Consider the following 19,504-nt stretch of genomic DNA (forward strand, 5'->3'; position numbering starts at 1 on the left):
TACTGGTCTAATTTTGCTAAATGTTTCACAATGAAGTGCGTACAGGTTAACCAGATTTTCAACACGAAAGCCTGTTAATTTTGGACCATACATTTAAAGAGATCGGAAGTATATGTCACCCTGTATATAGGCCACAACTTTTAGGCAGTATGGGTAAATACAAGATAAAAACACGAAAGGCAGACGACATTTAACTAATTCGATTTAAATTTCTTACAACGGGCATTTTATACTTAGATAAAGAAGAAATATTATTCTGATGTATTGAAAAAGTTTAAATCCCTCTTTCTGATTCACGGCTCTCCGTGTATAGAAATATGGCTCCCCGAATGTTGGTCTGGGATACTATTGAACACGTCTGACATCTTTCAATAGCTGATCAATTGCTTAAACATATAAGGGGCATAAAGAGAGATTTCCCGACCAGGTTTGAATTTCTTGTTTACACTTGATACAATGGCGGCAACCAAGTCGATGGACTGAAAATGTAAACAGGTATTTTTATTCCTTTTTCTAAATTTGATATACAGAATTATACAAAAATAATGAATGTGTATATGTAGTCATCGCTTGATCAAGAGATTGGGGGTTCTAATCTTCATTATCTAGACTTGCTGCTTGTTGGAAATATCCCTCTTTCAACGATTTCTTCTCGGAGTATAATATTATGATTAATCAAGAAAATTTGTTGAAAAGATAGAATTAAAATCTTGTATTGATTTCGCGCCACACCCAGGAAATGTTCGATATTCGAAAGTTAACAAATAGCAAAGATTCTTTGAACAAGTTCCTTGAAGTCGAGTGCAATAAATATTCGAAACGTTTGTACATTAAAAGGGACGATTTATTTGTCTATAAAAAAGAAGTGAAGTCGATATTTGTTGTGATGTTGGTGATCATAAAACAATAATATACACGACAGGATACTTGCACCAGGGAATGTAAAATGTCTGCACTTGGAACCTAAAAGTTTAGAATCCAAGTATAAAAATGGAATACTATGAATTGATGATCGATAACCTTCTAGTTACACAGGCACGTTCAGTAGAGTTTAAATAACCATAACCATGTTTATACAGATTGATAGCACTAAACTTGCAGGAAATCACGAGACGAAAATGAGAGTTCGGTTGAGGTCGATCTGAAAATTTTTCTTTTAAATACACATGGTTGGGATAATTTACAAGAACTTTACTACAAAGAAAAAAAAAATATTGATTCTTAATTAGTTCGCGTATTATTGAAAATAGTACTCTATTAAGTTATAAATCAATTTGTTGGAAGTGGATATCTGCGATAACAGTGTTGACAATGTTGCGTTGACCAGCAATTCTTTACATAATCTCCAGAAGCATTCTGTAACCAGAACTGCAGAATATATATGACGTGCTTAAGGAGGTATAAACACACCGATCAAAAATGGCATGGATACAAAATATACTATATACGTAATAAAATTGTGATGTTTAAAATTCAAGATATCGGTTTAAGTAGCAAAAATGAAATTCAATATTAGCTTTGAAGTATAACGAAATATGTAAAAACTCTATGTGGGAGGTTGAAATTTACAGAGCTAACCAAATACATGTAGATTAGGAGAGAGCATAGCTTTGTACCAATAGCCTTTATAACCATTAATATCATTAATCTGTTTTAGGGGCACTTTCGTTTGAAAAATTGTGGCGATATGTTATTCCTCTTTATGGAGAGCAATGCCCAAGTTTACAAGAAATAACAAGATGTATTTGAAACACTGATGCCCCCGCATTACAACAAAGTGGACCTGTAAGACATCGTACATGTATTATTTCTAATTTCCAAAAACTAGGTCAATGTTCAATGTCAACAAATCTGGTATCGTTGGAAGGGTCTTCTCACAAAAAATGCATATGCTTTAATGATATAAAATCAGTAGATCTTACGATTTGAAAAATATGGCTTATTCAAATTTTCTAAAAGTAGGTAAAAGGGTCAATGTAAAGGTCATAAGTTCAAAGATGTTGGTGTCAATGGAAAGGGCTGGCCACGAGGAATACACACATTCAATACAAAAGGTCTACCTCTTATAGTGTAAAAGGTATGACCAAGAATAAAGCGTTTTGAAAATTTCCCCAAACTAGGTCAAAGGTTAATGTCATGGTCAAATCTGATATCCTTGGAAAGGTCTTCTCACAAGAAATGCATATGCTAAATATAAAAATAATACCTATTACGATTTGAAAAATATGGCTTATTCGAATGTTCTAAAAGTAGGTAAAAAGGTCAATGTAAAGGTCATGAGGTCAAAGATTTTGGTGTCAATGGAAAGGGCAGGCCACAAGAAACACACACATCCAATACAAAAGGTCTATCTCTTATAGTGTAAAAGATATGACTATATATACTAGTATTAATTTTATTCCTTATTATTGAAGTAAAAATGTAAATACATATACCTATTTATCCCCCCCCAAGCATTTATACCCAAGCTGAAAACAACTATGACATATCCTCCATTCAGTGATGTTTAAACAAACTTATTTCAAGAATTACCTTTAAAAATAATAGGAAGAATCGTTCTATTTGCTGATTTGAGCATTGTTTTGATGGAATTTTCGTCAAGTAGTAAGTATTACACTAGAGCGGAGACTAGTAGGAATCTGTAGAGGGTTAGAACAGAGGTAGCTAGAACACGGAGTCAAAATTTGCCTCTACACCGGCTTAACTTTGACGTAATGCTAATAGATAAATGTCTAGTTTACAAGTACCTTACTACAATAATATCCTAAATGTCTAGTTTACAAGTACAATGTACCTTACTGCATGATATTCTAAATGTCTAGTTTACAAGTACATTACTACAATGATATTCTAAATGTCTAGTTTACTGCAATAATATTCTTGACCTCGCTTCTTTTTCGACAAGTCTGTAAGTGTGTATGTATGTTAAACAAACTGCTATTGTATGCATCAGTAAGTAACATTTTATTCAGTTTGGTAAATGTCTGTACTAGAAGGTGTCTATCGGATGACAATCCCATAAACTGACGGAACGTGTTGTACAACTTTTTGTGATAGATGGACTTTACACCATTCTTCTCAGAATCTATTTAAATATTCATTGATTTCAAATTGCCATTCAAGTTTATGCACAAACAGTGCACACAATCTAATGGATTTTTCTGCGCGTATTTAAGTTTCTTATAGAATGTTTAGATTTGCATTAGTTTCGAAAGCCTGATTTGTGGATCTGTTTAATTTCACACGAATACACTTTATACTATTCAAAGATACGTCATCAACAAAAGACATCCTTTAATTGGCATAACAGATAATTTAGATCTTCACATTGTTTATGATTGTAAAGATCCTTGTAAACTCTGCCTTTTGTTAATGAACAAAGGAGTATATCGGTATGACCTGAATTGTCTTTTATTTGCGTAAGTCGTATAATTAAACTTAGATGAAATGTGTCAATGTTGTGTTTCATCATTTCAGATTGTAAAATGGCTGCAAGTGGCACCATGATGCCACAGAAAACTGGACAAAAGGTGAGGCACAAACGTCAAATGTACTATTCACAATTCTCCACTTAAGTCTTGTTATTTGTATCAATTTAAACACGTAAGAAAGAAATGCGTCTTGTGAACATCAGCTATTAACGGTACTGTTTTACAAATAATACCCGAGTTTACATTTGTCTCATCATTATATTGTTTTATATATAAAAAGTAATCATACTCAGAAATATATTTCGATATTACCAACACAAGTTTTTATGGATCAAAACTGTTGTTTGTATATCTACGTAGCTCATCAAATCCGTCAGGTTTTGTTGTTGTTATTATTCATTGAAATGATTTTTATGCTCCACCATGAATATGACCGGGACATATAGTGTTTGTCATGTCCGTCTTCCGTCCTTCCGTCGCGTTCAGCTCTGTGTTTAGCTCAGTTTCAAAGAAACTATTCAAGATATTTTCATGAAACTTTACATGCTGATACATATTGGTATCAATTATTCAACTGCATCAATATATTTTACCTTGACATTTCCTTTGACCTTACTTTTTCATATTTGATGTTTAGCTCAGTTTCAAAGCAACTATTGACAATGTTTTTTTTTATGAAAACTCTTACACTGAAACATGTTAGTGGTAGCTATTCAACTGTGGCATTATCTTATGACCTTGTCCTTTCCTGTGACCTCGATTTCACTTTATCCTATTTTTGATATGGTCAAGGCATACATGTATAGTAGAAGAGCGGATTTACAAGTCCAATTTTAATTAAATTGGTGTTTGTCATGCCATTTTATGATATCGATATATAAAGATGAGGATCAGCATTTCATGCTTGTATATTTTTTTCTTTTGTTAGAAGTAATTTTGATCAATGATAAACTTTCTATTGATAGCTAGGCAACATTTAACCAATGCAAAATTGCTATTTATCTTTATAACAGTTTTCTTAGAAATTTGGTAAATTTGAATAATCAGAGTGAAATGAATGGATGATACTTGAATTTAAAAGTTTTTTTTTTGGTTGTGCTTGCAGATATTCATTTGATATTTGGTACATTGCTTTGCCATAACAAGTTACAGATCAAGTTTGAATTTCGTCTCGGTCCGTTGATTTTTCATTAAGTAAATGGCCCTTGGACTTGGAAAAATAGCATGAATTGTTAGTTTACATCCAAGTTTTTTTTTTATCTCTGTAGATAAGAGTACTACACTCATTAAAACTTCTAGCATAGTAATACAACAATATAGCTAAATTATTCATGATCACCTACATGTCACAGTTTATTGACTTGGTTAAAGACCTAATTATAAATTTCTCCCCCCCCCCCACTGGTCTAGTCTCTACTCGAGTAGTAGTTGATTTCCTATCCTGGTTCCCCAATTTTTCTTTTTACCATAACCTACATAATAAACTTTGAATAATGTTGTGGTACAGTAATTTTTGCAACCGGTAGGGGACTATGTTTTGCCATGCAATATTCTCAGAATGCTTGTTTATACAAGATTGCACAATTAGTTATATAAACTAGTTTACATTGTGGTACTGTCTATAACACGCATGCATGTACACAAGAACGAGATTGAGTAACAGTTGGAATTCATCAGATGCTTATTGTGGCCCCGAATGGGAAATGTACAAGTCCTGTAAGAGTGGCATTGTTCGTCCGTCCGTCTGTCTTCGCTTTCAATAGGATACGATATCTTAAATAGTTTTCAATATAAACCATTCATATTTTATACAGAAGCTGCTGAAAATTAAAAGGACCTGTAGATTTTCCATCATTGTGAATAGATAAATAGTTTTCAACATAGAACTTTCATATTCTATGCAAAGGTAGTTCATTGTTAAGAAAACCTTTTTATGTATTTACTGATCACATGGTTAAAGGTCACGGTCATGGCAGGTTTTCAACAATCCTAGTTTACTACATTTCATTGTGAAAGTTTCCAAAACACAGCAGTCATATTTTCATGAAAAGTAATTGTTTATTAAAGGAAGACACCTACAGATTATTGGAATCTCTCCGTATGATTGTCTGTTGTCCTACATCACTTTCTTTGCAATCGATATCTTGAACAGTCTAAATCTACAACAAAGAGTTTTCATATACATGTATTATGCAAAAGTATAGTTACACATTAAAGGAAGACAACTATATTTTTCCCCATAAAGCCAAAGGTCACGGTTACAGTACATAACTGCACCTACAGCTTATATATTTTATACGTGTGGTTGATTCTGCATTTGCATATTTAGTAAAGAACGTAACTACTATCTGTTATTACAAACATTGATGAATTCCGCAAAAACCGAGGTCGTGTCACAGCAGGTGTGGCACGATAAAGATCCCACCCTGTTCAAAGGCCATAAGCGCCGAGCATAGGCCTAAATTTTGCAGCCCTGGGGGCCGTCAGGAAAACTCAAACACTCACAACCAAACATCATTCAATTAGTTAAATGCCGTAAAATGGCGGAAATATTGCCAAATCGGCGAAAAACCTCAATCAATCAATCAACCTTCACCGGCAATGGTGATGTTTCCATATGAGTGAAAACTTCCGAGAGGGACGTTAAACAATACACAATCAATCAATCAATCTACTCTGAAACATTAATTCTAGATTATAAGAAATGGTACATACTTTTAGTCTAGCTCTAGATAATGCAGATTTTTTTATATTTTACATTAGGATGATAAGATGCTGGGAATCGAAGGAAAGTCCCTGTCGACTTCAAGACATCCCGAGAAAGAAACAACGGGAGGTGTGTCGATTGAAATATCCTCACCGCCAACTTCTTCGAGGCCTTCATCTGGTTCGACGGGTAACATCTCTACTGACTTTGGTGATCCTGTTGGAAGTTTGCAACTTCCTCCCGAGGCGATGGGTGTACTAGAGACAGTAATAAATATGAACAGGACATTGGAAACCCAAATAGACGCCCTGAGATTGAGAATTGACGTAGACTCCAAACATTCAGAAAACGAGAAGAAAAAGATAATCACAGAAAAGGACAAAGTAATAAAAACAAAGCAAACACAGATTGAAATGTTGAAAACAACAGTTAAAGACCGCGAACATAAAATAAAGGAGCTAGAAAATGCTACAGAGGAAAGAGATTCGCAAATACTGTCAAAGATAGAAGAGATAGACGAACTACGCACTTTAGTCACGGAAACGGAGGAATACGCCGACCAACTGTCCAAGAAAGTACATAAGCTGAAAGACGAAAAGAAACATTTAGAATCTAACGGTGCATACAGAGAACAAAATGATGAAATTCGAAGACTTAAACACGAATTAGTTTCCGTAAAGGATAAACTGAACACCATGGAAAGAGAGTTACACCGAGCGAGAACTGTAATAGATAAGCAGAATCACCGAATAAAAGTTTTAGAATTAGAAAAGAATGATATCAGTTCGAAATTCAAAGACGAACTGGAAAAAGCTTCTCGCGCCATGCGACAGGAAGTGGAGCGTATGCGCGAGGTCATGAGGGTTCAATATGAAGAAATGAGAACATTGCGTGAACAGAATACTGAGATATCCAACGATGTTAGGGACATAAAAGATCTCTTGATAAGAAACTCAAAAACACCCCGTGAAGCAGAGCGTGGTCCATTATCCATACAAAATTACGGAAATTCGTCAAAGAATCAACCTACTGTTAGGGCGTCTGTTCCTTCTTATAAAAGTTCTTCAACTAAGGAGGGGTTACCGCCCTTAGTTCGAGAACAATCTTCGAAGCAGTGGGTGCCTGCCGGGGCAAGGAGAGTAAACGCATACTCTGGGAAACAACGAAAGCCGTAATCAATATTCTTTGATGAAACATTGGTTGTGTCATATCAGTCGAGTTCAACAGCATCAAAATCTTCAAATTCATTTCACTTGATCCATTCTAAAATATATTATCATTTTGCAGTGTTTCCCTTTAGTGCAATGCTTATTGTGCGTCAGGTGTTCAATATCACGTGAAAGGACGCACTGACCATCACACCTGCTCATTTACCACGCAGCGCTCTTCTTTCCACTAGAATCTGTTGAGTAATAGAGTTTTGTCAAGGAACTTGTAGTAACAATGGGATTTATACATTAGTAAACAGAGATCCCAGAACGTTATTGTGTATTTATGATTTTAACAAGCAAACAGTATTTCATTTTGTGATCATTCGGTATGTGGTATGTGATCATTTGGTATGTGATATAACAAAAACTGTGATACATCAAATATATCTATTCAATATGCATCCATAATGCTTTATCTACACTGTTTACATGTCTACTATAATATAGTTTGAAAATAAATGGATTTTTTAAATTGTCTATACAAATAAATGAAAGACATTTTATCAAATGTTGAGCATTATTACAGTGTATTTTTAAAAAACCAAGAGGTCCAAAGGCCTTACCGGTCACTTGAGTATTAGTAAAAAGTATTACTAGACCCAGGGGCTGCGAAAACCATAATATTTTTGTTCTGAATATTTTGGCTAAATACGAATATTCAACAGGATGTACATATATTCTTAAATCACAAATGCTTACGGCCATTGAGTAGTGAGGGTTCTTTAGCAGGTCACACCGACTGTGACACAGGACATCCGTTTTTAAGGTCAACACCTGATACCGAGCGTTTGGCGATGGAACTGTCACTACCCGTTTTAACGACTTGGGTCTGTCGAGGCCGGGATTCGAACCCCGGCCTACCGCATGCGGGGCGAACGCTGTAACCTCGGCCACCGCGGCGGTCATATGCTGATAAATGACATTTCAAAGCATCATATACATGTACGTTACAATATTATCACTATATTCTGGAACCGCCCTAGAGTCAGAACCCTGGGGTTGCAATATGTACAATTTTGGTACGCCCCTTTCCGATTTTCCTAATTTGCATTTAGTTTTTATATAATATCGGCAAAATTTAAGTGCTTAAAATGGTAAAGGCATTTACGATGGCTCATTACACCGCGATCTTATTCAATGGCTCGTTAAAACGCCTGATGAAGTATGATTTCACCATCGGAAGAGTGATACAAGCTCTTAATCATTGTTTTAAATGAATTGTTTGGTATTTTTCCGAAATTATAAAAAGGGTGTTTTGTTTGCAAATGAAACTTTCGAAGAGTCCAAATTTCGCTGTGATTTGATACATGATATGAAAATCTAATAAAATATGCCTAAAAGACTCGGATAGACGTTCTAATTTTTTAAATAAAGATATGAAATTTTTAAAAAACGTTATTTGTTAATATTGTTTAAATTTACGGATAAAATCAAGAAACATGACAGAAACGAGGCCCGTAAGCCTTATCGGTCACCTGAGTATTAGTTAGAATTAAAGTAAAACTAGCCACAAGGGCTACGGAATTTAAAACAAATTCCTATTCTAAACATCTAAGCATAAACAAGATATGCTCTTAAAACTTAAATGCCTTCGAAAGTGCCTATATTGATGAAAGTCTATATGATATAATGTATTAAGAATTGATGCATGTGTAAAGTATTTGATTTCAATTTTCCAAATTAATCTCATTGTATGTAAATAGGTTTTCCAATTTTGTCAGGAAGTAATTTTTTATGTTGACCTGATTTGAAAACGCGCCATATTTGCTGTACTCACTGGTGTGCTTGAGCTGTTTTCTTATATTCAATGATGTATCAGAAAATAATCACGGTAATTATCAATTTAATAATAGTGTTGTTTTAATGTGTAAACCTGATGTGTTTCTTTATAGTGTATTTACACAGTTATTTATAAAAAGGTAAATTGTCAGTTCAAGTATGTAAACAAAACTATAACACATGTCAGAGTGTAGATGTCACATTTCATTTTGCTTACCTTTCTATATAAGTCATGCATTAATTGTCAATTTATGAAATATTATCAGTTAAGCTCAATATTTCAGTCAGTAATAATTGTTTATCATATCTGAAAGTACAATATTTACATATTGTACAACATAGTAAGGTTTGTTGTTTTCTGTATTGTAGTCAATCTTTTCCTACTCCAAATAAAGAATTACAGAGATGGAAACGAATTGGCAATTATTAATATCCCAACATGTACAAGAAAGATAGACAGAGTCAAGGCACTACAGCATGTATCAAACGAAAAACTGGACGGAAAACTTCATCAATGTGCGTTTTTGAAATGGCGCGTAGGAATACCTATACATAACAATGAAAACAACAACAAAATTGGCTGTGCGTTTGGGTGAGGTAGAGTTACTATGCAGAATTAAATGGATTATACGACAAATTAAAGGTGCAATGATTAAAAGCTGAAATATATATAAAGGAAGAGAACAAATGGAGACTGTGTGTATGCTGCATTGCATTCGAGACGTTGAACACTGGTTGTGTCGTAGGAACGGTGGAATGCGACTCGGCTCCATTTCAATATCAAGTAAAAAGCTCAACACCCTGTTCATCTAAATTGCCCTTGTTGACTGAGGCCCATATAACGCAGTTTGATTTCATTAATATTTACCAGATCCCGTGGGGATCCGGGTAAGAATAGATCTTCAGTACCCCCTTGCTTGTCGTACATGTAAGAGGCGACTAAATGGGGCGGTCCTTCGGATGAGATTGCAAAAACCGAGGCCCCGTGTCACAGCAGGTGTGTCACGATAAAGATCCCTCCCTGCTCAATGGCCATAATCGCTGAGCATAGGCCTAACTTTTACAGCCCTTCACCGGCAGCGGTGACGTCTCCATATGAGTGAAATATCTTCGAGAGGAACGTTAGGCAATATTCAATCAATCAATCAAAAGTCGCTGCTTGCTCCGTCATATCGAACTCGTAAAGCAGACGATACCGTAATCTGTCTACTTCTACCAGTCAGTGCCCTACGTCATCAAGTTGACTATTCTGCCACGTCATCACTAGGCCTGTGTGTTTTTTTTCTTTAAATTAATTTGTATTTTATTCACATCTTTGGTTGTGTTTATTTTTGGTAGCATCAAACGAATACATTTCGTTTACAATGCATGAGTGGAAATTCCCGTTCTATGAATAGCGCTAAAATTAGAACGGCCATTAATAGGGTAGACGCATTCCAGAGAAAAGTAGTCTCGCGTGCTTAGTGCAGATGAACTCCGGACGATTTTCTTAAAAACAGAAATCAAACGAATTTTTCATCCAATCAGCATTGTTGTTAAGTCATCACTTTAAAAGTTATTCAATGATTGTAACATAAAACACATTTTGACTACTTTGGACCGATCCCAGTGTCGGACCCAATTTGCAAAATTCAGAATTTTCGTACATCTTTTTCTGCTTTTCCTAAATTCATGTATGCATTTAGTTTTTATACCCTATCAGCAATTTTAAATGATAACGACAATAATCACTATGTAAATTTTGGCACCACCCTGGAACAAAGCACAAAACCCTAGGATCATGAATTTACAATTTTGGTAAGGACTACCTACTCCTTCTAAATATGTGTATTTAGTTTAAATTTAGTATCAATAACATTAATAAAGAATATATTATTTGATGTTTTACACATATCATTAGTTACAGTCAGTTTGGGACATGACACGGAGTCATCCAGGGTGTGTTGTGCGAGGAGAAGCCCTGGAATCAGAAAATCTACCCAGGCAATCATGAAAGTTTGGTAGAGACCTTTCTGCTCTACATCACTTTGCATTTAGTTTTTCTTCCACATTTGCAGTTGTAGAGAAGATTTTTGAAATTGGTCCATGTTTGACAGTTTTTGCCCGTCCCTATGGCCCCAGGGGTGCAGGAGTTCTTAAATTTACGATTTATGTCCCCTTTTGTCCCAAAGATGCTTCATGCCAAATTTGAAAAGAATTGATATAGTGGATATCAAGAAGTTAAGATTGTTCAATTGTTAACACATGACGGACGACGACGGATCCAGACCAATTGCAATAGGTAACCTGAGTTTACTCGAAAAGTTTACTCAAAGATATATCTGACAAATATATATTAAAACGAAATTGAAATGAAATCGTCAAAATTTAGAAATATTGCGATATTTCAAATTCGAACGAAGCCTGATCGGATGTGAATTATAAAAAATGTAGTTATAGAGAACATTGTAATCAGAAAGTTACATTTTCTTAATATAAATTGGTTAACAAATTCAATGACTTTTTAAAGTAAACTACTTTCTTGATGAAAAGTGCATACAATTGGCAGCAATATGATTATTGTAGCAATTTTGATCAGAATCGGTGTTTTTCTCTCTCGTTTAATTCAAATCGAAAACATAGCGATGTAAAACTTATACAGTACCAATTTTGACGCACCAGATGCGCATTTCGACAAATAATGTCTTTTCAGTGATGCTCAAGCCGAAATTTTGGAAACTCGAAATAACAATAAACTTGCAAGAGCTAAAAGGAAAACTGGAGTGCCAAAACCTGGAGCCAAATTCGTCCAAGGATAGAGCAATGCATGAGGGAGATAATCCTTAATTTTGAAATGAATTTCTAAATTTTATCCCAGCAATTAAATATACATCCGTATTTTCAAGCTAGTAACTGTAGTAGATAGTTCTGAAAATTCATTTCATTTCTTTTAAAAATATATTTGTCTAATATACATCTTTACCAAAATGACATGCTTCTTTAAGATTTTAGTCTTAGATTTGAAAAATATTAACAAAAGACCGCTATAAATTTCATAAGTATCCCCCCCCCCCAAAGTTAGAAGATGTACATAATTTTTCTTCGCCGGTTTTAATATCATACATCAAATCAAAGCAAATTTTGGATTTCAAAATCTCTCATTTTTAAACAAAACAGCTTTTCATCATTCAGGAAAAAATCACAGTAAAGTTTTTATAAGATAACTGAGACCTTGTATCACTCTTTCGATGGTGAAATCATGCTTCCTACGAGGTGCTTAAACGAGCCATTAAATTGAATTTTAGTGTAATGAGCCACCTTTATCATGACAATGTTGGCCTCACCCTGGTACCAAGATCCCTAACCTTGAGATTATGAAATTTACAATCTTGTTAAAGGGCTATCTGCTCCTTCTAAATGTCAATTTAGATTACAATTTAGTATCATTAGCATTATCATAGCCTCAAAGATATTCAAATGCTTGACACAGAAACACCATATTATGCCAAGTTTGGCCCTCTCCTAGCGACAGAACCTCTTCATAGGGGATCGGGAAATTTTGACAGAGAGCTTCCTGTTCTACATGACTATGCACTTATTTTTTTTTCTTACAGATGTGCGGTTGTATAGAGGAAGAGTTTTCTTTGGCAGTTTTTGCCACACCGCTAAGGTCGCAGGGGTTGCATAAATCCTGAAATTTACGATTGACGTCCTTCTTATCCCAAAGAGATTTACCTACGTAAATTGAAGGTACGGAAAAGGTTCGGTAACCAAAACCTCACAAAAACCAGAACGAGGCCCGCCAGCTTCCTAAGTACAGAAAAGTCAGGGGATGTAAACATCTTTAACATCCACCTCAACGATCGAAAGCACGAACTCCTGGGGCTAAATGACATGAGCCACTTTGTCGCGAGCCTTGGACTTTCTGGTGATTAACTGAAACAGAAAACAGTTTTTTGCGTCAAAGATATTAAGCTGCAGAAGATGAAAGAAATCATTTTCTTATTTTATTGTTTAGATCGAACCACATTGATGATATATGCATTTTTTAAAATATCTCTTCAGGACGAAGATTTGATTGTGAAGTCATACATTAATTAAATATCTCAATTACTACAGTAACACAAATAATTTTATGGAAAAGTATTAAGTATTATTTTCACTTGTTTGACTCAACTCAATAGTTTTAGCCACAAAATCAAGCAGTTACAAAACAACTTCCAATTCACAATTTTCAAGCGATACTTGTTACCCAGATGACAATCCAATTGTACAACAAATACATGTTCAGGTTTAAATTCCTCATACCTTGTTATATATTTATATGGACAACTACATTCACGTTCTTGCATCTTCTAACTCTACTGAGCGGTGACATAGAACAAATTCCAAGCTCTGACAATATTAGAAAACTCTAGTACATCTTGATGTTCAAAGTTAAAGTAACAAACTTGATATCATCCATGCAGAATATGGAGGATTTAACATCATTACACTGAATGACACCTGGCTAGATCATCATACCGCCTCTAATATTCTGCAGTTTCAAGAATTTCAAGAAAGGAGAAGACTACGAACAGTGATCATTCTCATAACTCCTATAAGGAACATAAAATAGAGAGTTGGGCAAACACGGACCCCTGGACATACCAGAGGTGGGATCAGGTGCCTAGGAGAAGTAAGCATCCCCTGTCGACCGGTCACACCCGCCGTGAGCCCTATATCTTATCAGGATTTAGGCGTGCAGACGTAGAATTGATTTAGAAGTAGAACAGTTGAATGTATTCGGGTTAGATGCACTTTTACACAAAAACAAATTTATCATCAGAACGTTTTATCACCCTTTAACTCCGAGACAGACAAATAGAACCTAACAGCGTATTCTATATGGAAAAGACTAAAGACTATAACCGACAGTTTCGACAAAGCAAATCTATTTAATGAATAATTCTGTCAACAATCGATGATCAACGACAAAACTACTAACCTATCCTCGTATACTACAATTTACAATGATTTACTCTACACATTCGAGGAAATCTATATAACTGTGCAAGATGTCAAGGACACCTTAGAGACTTTACTTCCTAACAAATATGTCGAACCTGTTAACGAAATGCCTTATTACTTAAACAGGCATCATCTGAACTCACCAACCTTCTAACAAAACTATGAAAAGGTGAAGATAACGAACAGTGATCAATCTCATAACCCCTTTATGGAATACAAAATAGAGAGTCGGGCAAACCCGGACTCTTGGATATACCAGAGGCGGGATCAGTGCCTAGGAGGAATAAACATCCCCTATCGGCCGGTCACACCTGCCGTGAGACCTATCGATCGGGTAAATGGAGATATGGGAGAATATTTAAGTTAAAGAATTGAGAGCATGATCAAATTAGAAGCAACAGGAATAATAACAGGAAACGATAGCCTATAACTCACTAAAAACTTATGTACAAAGAAAAGCGTTGGATTCAACTTGCAAAGCATCGACTTATTCAAAATAGTATACATATAAAAATTTCTACAAACTCTACACCCTCATGATAATGTCTACAATACAAGAAATTTAAATTCTTTTCGGGATATAAATACAATTCTCCCATACAATAAGGCGCTGGAACTCCATACCAAAAGAAATACAACATAATCCAATTTCTCTAAATCAACACAAGATAAAGATTCCTGAACACTACAATGCGAGAACCAGAAAAGGTGAGATATTACATATACGATTAAGACTCCAATGTAGCACCTGCTTCACAAGAATCTTTACGACTCTCCTTTATGCACTTATAGTTCAGTTAAATCTATCATTATCTTGTACAATGTCCAAACCTATCACGTGATAGACTTATACATCCTAATGACGTTGATTTGTAATGATCTTAACGACACTGAAAATCATCAGAGTTTTGTGCATGAAATACGTGAAAATTCATCATATTGAAATTGAGAGTAACAGACATAATATCTAGGAGTGTTGTCAGTTTTTGAAATTGCACATTGCAATGGCTAAGATCTAAGAAGTGGTGGTTATAGATCAAATTTTTGAATGATTGACCATTTTACTTATATAATACATGTTGTTTTTAACTTGACTACTTTTTCAATTCAGCAACGACATGTAAGAAGGTTTGAGAACTGGTTAAAAGTATAAGCTACTTTGTACTTGTTACAGCTAAGGTGGCAGGGGACAGTTTCTTTGGTTTTGAAACATGTGGATAGGGGGTATACACCAAAGTCAGATTATGACAGACTAATGAAAAATCATATTTCCCTTTTATGTCCATACTTGTATTTCATATTAGTGTAGTTAATAAATTATGACCCTAAATTATATGTAATCTATAAATACTGGTGCTGGTGCACAAAACATGCTCTGAGCAGGTTCCCCTTTTTTGCTTTGATTTTCCCTCATTTGGGCTAATCCGCACCACCCCCACACCATCACAGTACCAAACATGGGGATTTAGACACTGTGCACAATCAAGAACCCTATCTGCCCTTCTCAAAAATCTACCTCTCATATGGGGCCATCCACCTTCCCTCACAGCTACAGACCTTTTGCTAGACCCTGCATGTTTTCACCGGAATTTCTTCAGCAACTGACCACGTGTCTTAGTTTCGTATTTGCACCCATCTATATGCTAGGAATCATGGTGACACCTACATGTTGTATATCAACATTTTTACTAAGCACTCAGCTACATTTGACATGCATCCTAAAATTATTGTATACAGTTTTACACATGTAATATCACTTCAAATACGGGGTAATTCCATTTTTTGAAAAAGTTGACCGGGCCTATAGTGCGAAACTGTCCCCTGCTACCTAAACATACATTCAATGACAGTTCGCTTGTTCAAGTTGCTGACAGCAGACGATTTCAAGTTTCCGTCAGTCACAGAAAGAGAGGAATAATATAAATCATATCTACTAAAAATCGACAGATTGAATACACACGTAAAATAAATGCACCATAGCAAATTTATTTCATTTTTATAATGCTTCCGGTAAGTTCGTTTATATTCGGTGATAACTTGGCGAAAAATTGGTGTATCGTGACGTCATATATTTCAATCGATATTTGCAATACGCCGTCCGTGATTCGATAATTCTTTTCAAAGCAAGAGAAACATAATTTTAGGTGATAAAAACACGAGAGTTCCGCGGTGACTGCAACATTTTTCTTAAAGCACTTTGGGTAATCCACATAATTTGGAAAAAGCTCGTCGCGTCGCTTTGTTCAAGAAGTTGATAACAGTTATAGCATCTCACCTCTATTCCTCAAATGCTTTGTTTCATTAAAAGCGAATGGTTGTCAATTTCATACCACCTTAAAGATTATATTATATAAGAAATATTCAACAAATAGACATACAGTGTTTATATAAACCAACTGATTGTATTATAAGCGGAGCAAACTTCATTTTCTAAATGAATTGCACTAAATAGAATTTTTTAAAATGGCAAATAATCAAAGTGAAGGTCACACTAAAAAGCGATGAAAGGTACATGGTGCTTATCATGTCATCCGTCCCCGGTGAAGAATTCCTCTACTTTTCAATCAAATTAAAATATTTTAGGTATATTACACACACACTGTAATTCTTTAGTTGTAATCAAAGAATGATAACTAAGTCTAAGTTTGAAATACGCTATTACTCGGTAATCTTTCTTTGGTAACCAGCATTCAACCATCACTCAAAGTCAATAAAAGCGTGCAATCGATGTCACCGGCACGTTATTAGAAAATAAGCTATACCAAATCATATATTTTGTGTGCTATACATTCATGGACCCATAGCCTCCCTAGGCATGGTATACTTTTTATTTCCCCTTTACTTATAAACTTGGTAGGAAGCGTAGATACCCTAATTTTGTAACGTACGTGACTGTCGCCGACTCAATTTTTAAAATTGAACAAGCAAATATAAAAATCTGAGAGCGTGTTTTTAAATTTTCTTTGCGTTAATATCATTTGTATTTCCTAAATTTTCATTCAATAAAAGTTAAACAACTTTTGCGTATGATTTTAAGCAGTGGTGTATATATTACTCCATGTCGCCAGATTATATTTTGTGATCATAGGGTCAATTAAACACCCAATGTATGTACAAAGATTTCGTATTATCTTTATGTTTTTGATCTATTTTGGCGCTAAAATATTCAAAAACTGTGACAAAATATTCATCAAGCGATATTTGGATGTGGCATTGAGAAGAAGTCATCATATTCTCAAAATTTTGCATTCTGATTTTAGAAATGTAACATACGATACAATAAACTTTTTAAGAAAACGTATTTGCAGAGCAAATGTTACCCCTTTTATGAAAATCTCGTAGTGTACAGAGAATGAAAATATAAACATTTCTTTTGCAGAAGTCATTGGTTGGTCTGAAATTTGACAAACGTGTCAAGATGTAACATTCGTGATGTAACATTCGTTACCGAGAAATTAATTAAAGGGAATGATAGAACAATTTCCGGCGTATTTTTGCTCTCTCTCTCTGCATGGTGTTGTATACGACATGAACGTCTACTATGAACATTTGAGTTTGAAAGTCAATACGTGTTAAACTTTGAGAATTAGGATTAATTTTCTCTTACGGTAAGTACTGTTACAACAACTGCAATGTTTGATATACAATATTGATTAAGCAGATGGAATGTTTTGGTCTGAAGTTGTTCTTCTGATATCAAAGAATGTATATCGTATTCCAAATATCTCGAAATTCTTCTGGTGTAAGAATTACATTGAGTAGAATGCTGGTAACATACGTTACTCAAAGTAACGTATGCTACTTAATGAAATGCTTGATTAGACATCAAATATTGAACTACATATTGACAAAATATAATCATTAATGATATGTTTGTTGAATATCAACTATGTTATGAAGAAACAAATGTGTTATTGTTCCCGTATTCACTAGCATATACAGATATCCTCTGCAAGAAATACAGGCCATGTTTTCCTCTGCTACTGTCCTATTTATGATACATGTAACTATGCAACTCTACATTTATCAATTTGCTAGAATTCAGCATCTTTTCATAATATATCTTAGAAATGAAGGGACTAATCTCTGATGATTGTTCTATGCAATCTTATAGAGAAATCATTCAAAAATATTTTATCTGAGTGTAACATATGTTACCAGAAATTCCGTTACGTAATATTATTCTACTTGTTTTTAATTTTTTATTTATTTTTTTCAGAAATGGCGCTTGCGAGAGTAGAAGTACAGAATAACTACCATGAAAAAAATGTATTAAAACATAAGAACCATGAAAAAAATGTTTTAGAAATAATATTATATCCTCCCCTTGTGGCAATACTGAAAAGGTAGAATGTCTGTATAGACGGTGAAAATAAAGATTTAACTACCGGTCAAAGGCTACCATAATGATACATGTAAGTTTTGTCTCTCAAAATACTTATAAGCAACTGGTCATTTGAGTAATTTTGTATGACCTTTGACCTTGTGACTTGGAATCCAATGGGGGTCATCTATTCATAAGGGGCACCAGTGTTTCAAGTTTGATGTCTATCAAGGAAAGATTTCTCAACGGACAATAGCGTATGTCCAGAGTAGTTTAACCGTTGTCCTTTTGACCTCAAAATTAATAGGGGACATCTATGTCTTAAGGTTCACGTTAAATATTCATTCATAACGCCGCGTGGTGGATTATACTGACAGTTTCTATGGAAAGGTATTCCAAAATAAGCAACAAAAACATAAGATTCGGTATACATTTAATCAAAATGTTGGGAAATTAAACATTTTCTTTATACTATTATTGTAAACAGATTGTTAGAAATGGGTACATATGATTCTTTCCATTTTTTGAATAGAAATGATGTGTTTATAGTAATGAAAGGAAAAATAAGAAACATACGTTACTTTCATTGTTTATTATAACAAAGAGCAATCCAGGTTTCAAAATATGTGTCTGTTATTTCTATAAGAATCATTGGCATTTATATAGCGAAACATCAATCTATCACTTTTGTTTTAATCGCACATTTATTGCAAATTAATAAATTCAGAAGAAAAGACACATTTGGTAAAAAAAATTCTTTGTCTACGTTATATTTCTATTAAAATTGGTATTTCCATTGAATTAAGTGATGTCGTTATGATTTTGCAACATCAATCGTAAAGAATAACTGATGGTGACATCGTTTTGGCATAATATTTTCATGGATGTACTGTTATGTAAGTGTTGAAACATACGTTACATAATTATAGCGCTACTTCATTTACATACAAAAAAGCTATCGTTCTATATCTATTGCTAGTCTTTTGTTTTCATGTTTCATACATATTGAACTGTTCGAGAATATTTGTTAATCAATTTTATTTTTTGCCATTTCAAAGATATT

At 34.4% G+C, this 19,504-nt stretch overlaps 1 protein-coding gene across 4 annotated transcripts; it reads left to right on the forward strand.

The window, feature by feature from the left end:
* Positions 1–326: 326 nt before the first annotated feature.
* LOC125670868 (tropomyosin-2-like) lies at positions 327–7,852 on the forward strand. Of its 4 annotated transcripts, none has more exons than XM_048906296.2 (3): positions 327–495; positions 3,478–3,530; positions 6,195–7,852. In XM_048906296.2, exons 2-3 carry the CDS (start codon positions 3,486–3,488, stop codon positions 7,311–7,313), a joined length of 1,164 nt encoding a protein of 387 aa, XP_048762253.2. In that variant the 5' UTR covers positions 327–495; positions 3,478–3,485; the 3' UTR covers positions 7,314–7,852. The 4 variants fall into 4 exon arrangements, with proteins under 4 accessions (XP_048762253.2, XP_048762254.2, XP_048762252.2 ...); XM_048906297.2 differs by having other exon boundaries at positions 327–487; XM_048906295.2 differs by lacking the exon at positions 327–495 and adding an exon at positions 2,482–2,604.
* The last annotated feature ends 11,652 nt before the right edge of the window (positions 7,853–19,504 follow it).

Source organism: Ostrea edulis, chromosome 4 (genome assembly GCF_947568905.1).
Source record: "Ostrea edulis chromosome 4, xbOstEdul1.1, whole genome shotgun sequence".
NCBI lineage: Eukaryota > Metazoa > Mollusca > Bivalvia > Ostreida > Ostreidae > Ostrea > Ostrea edulis.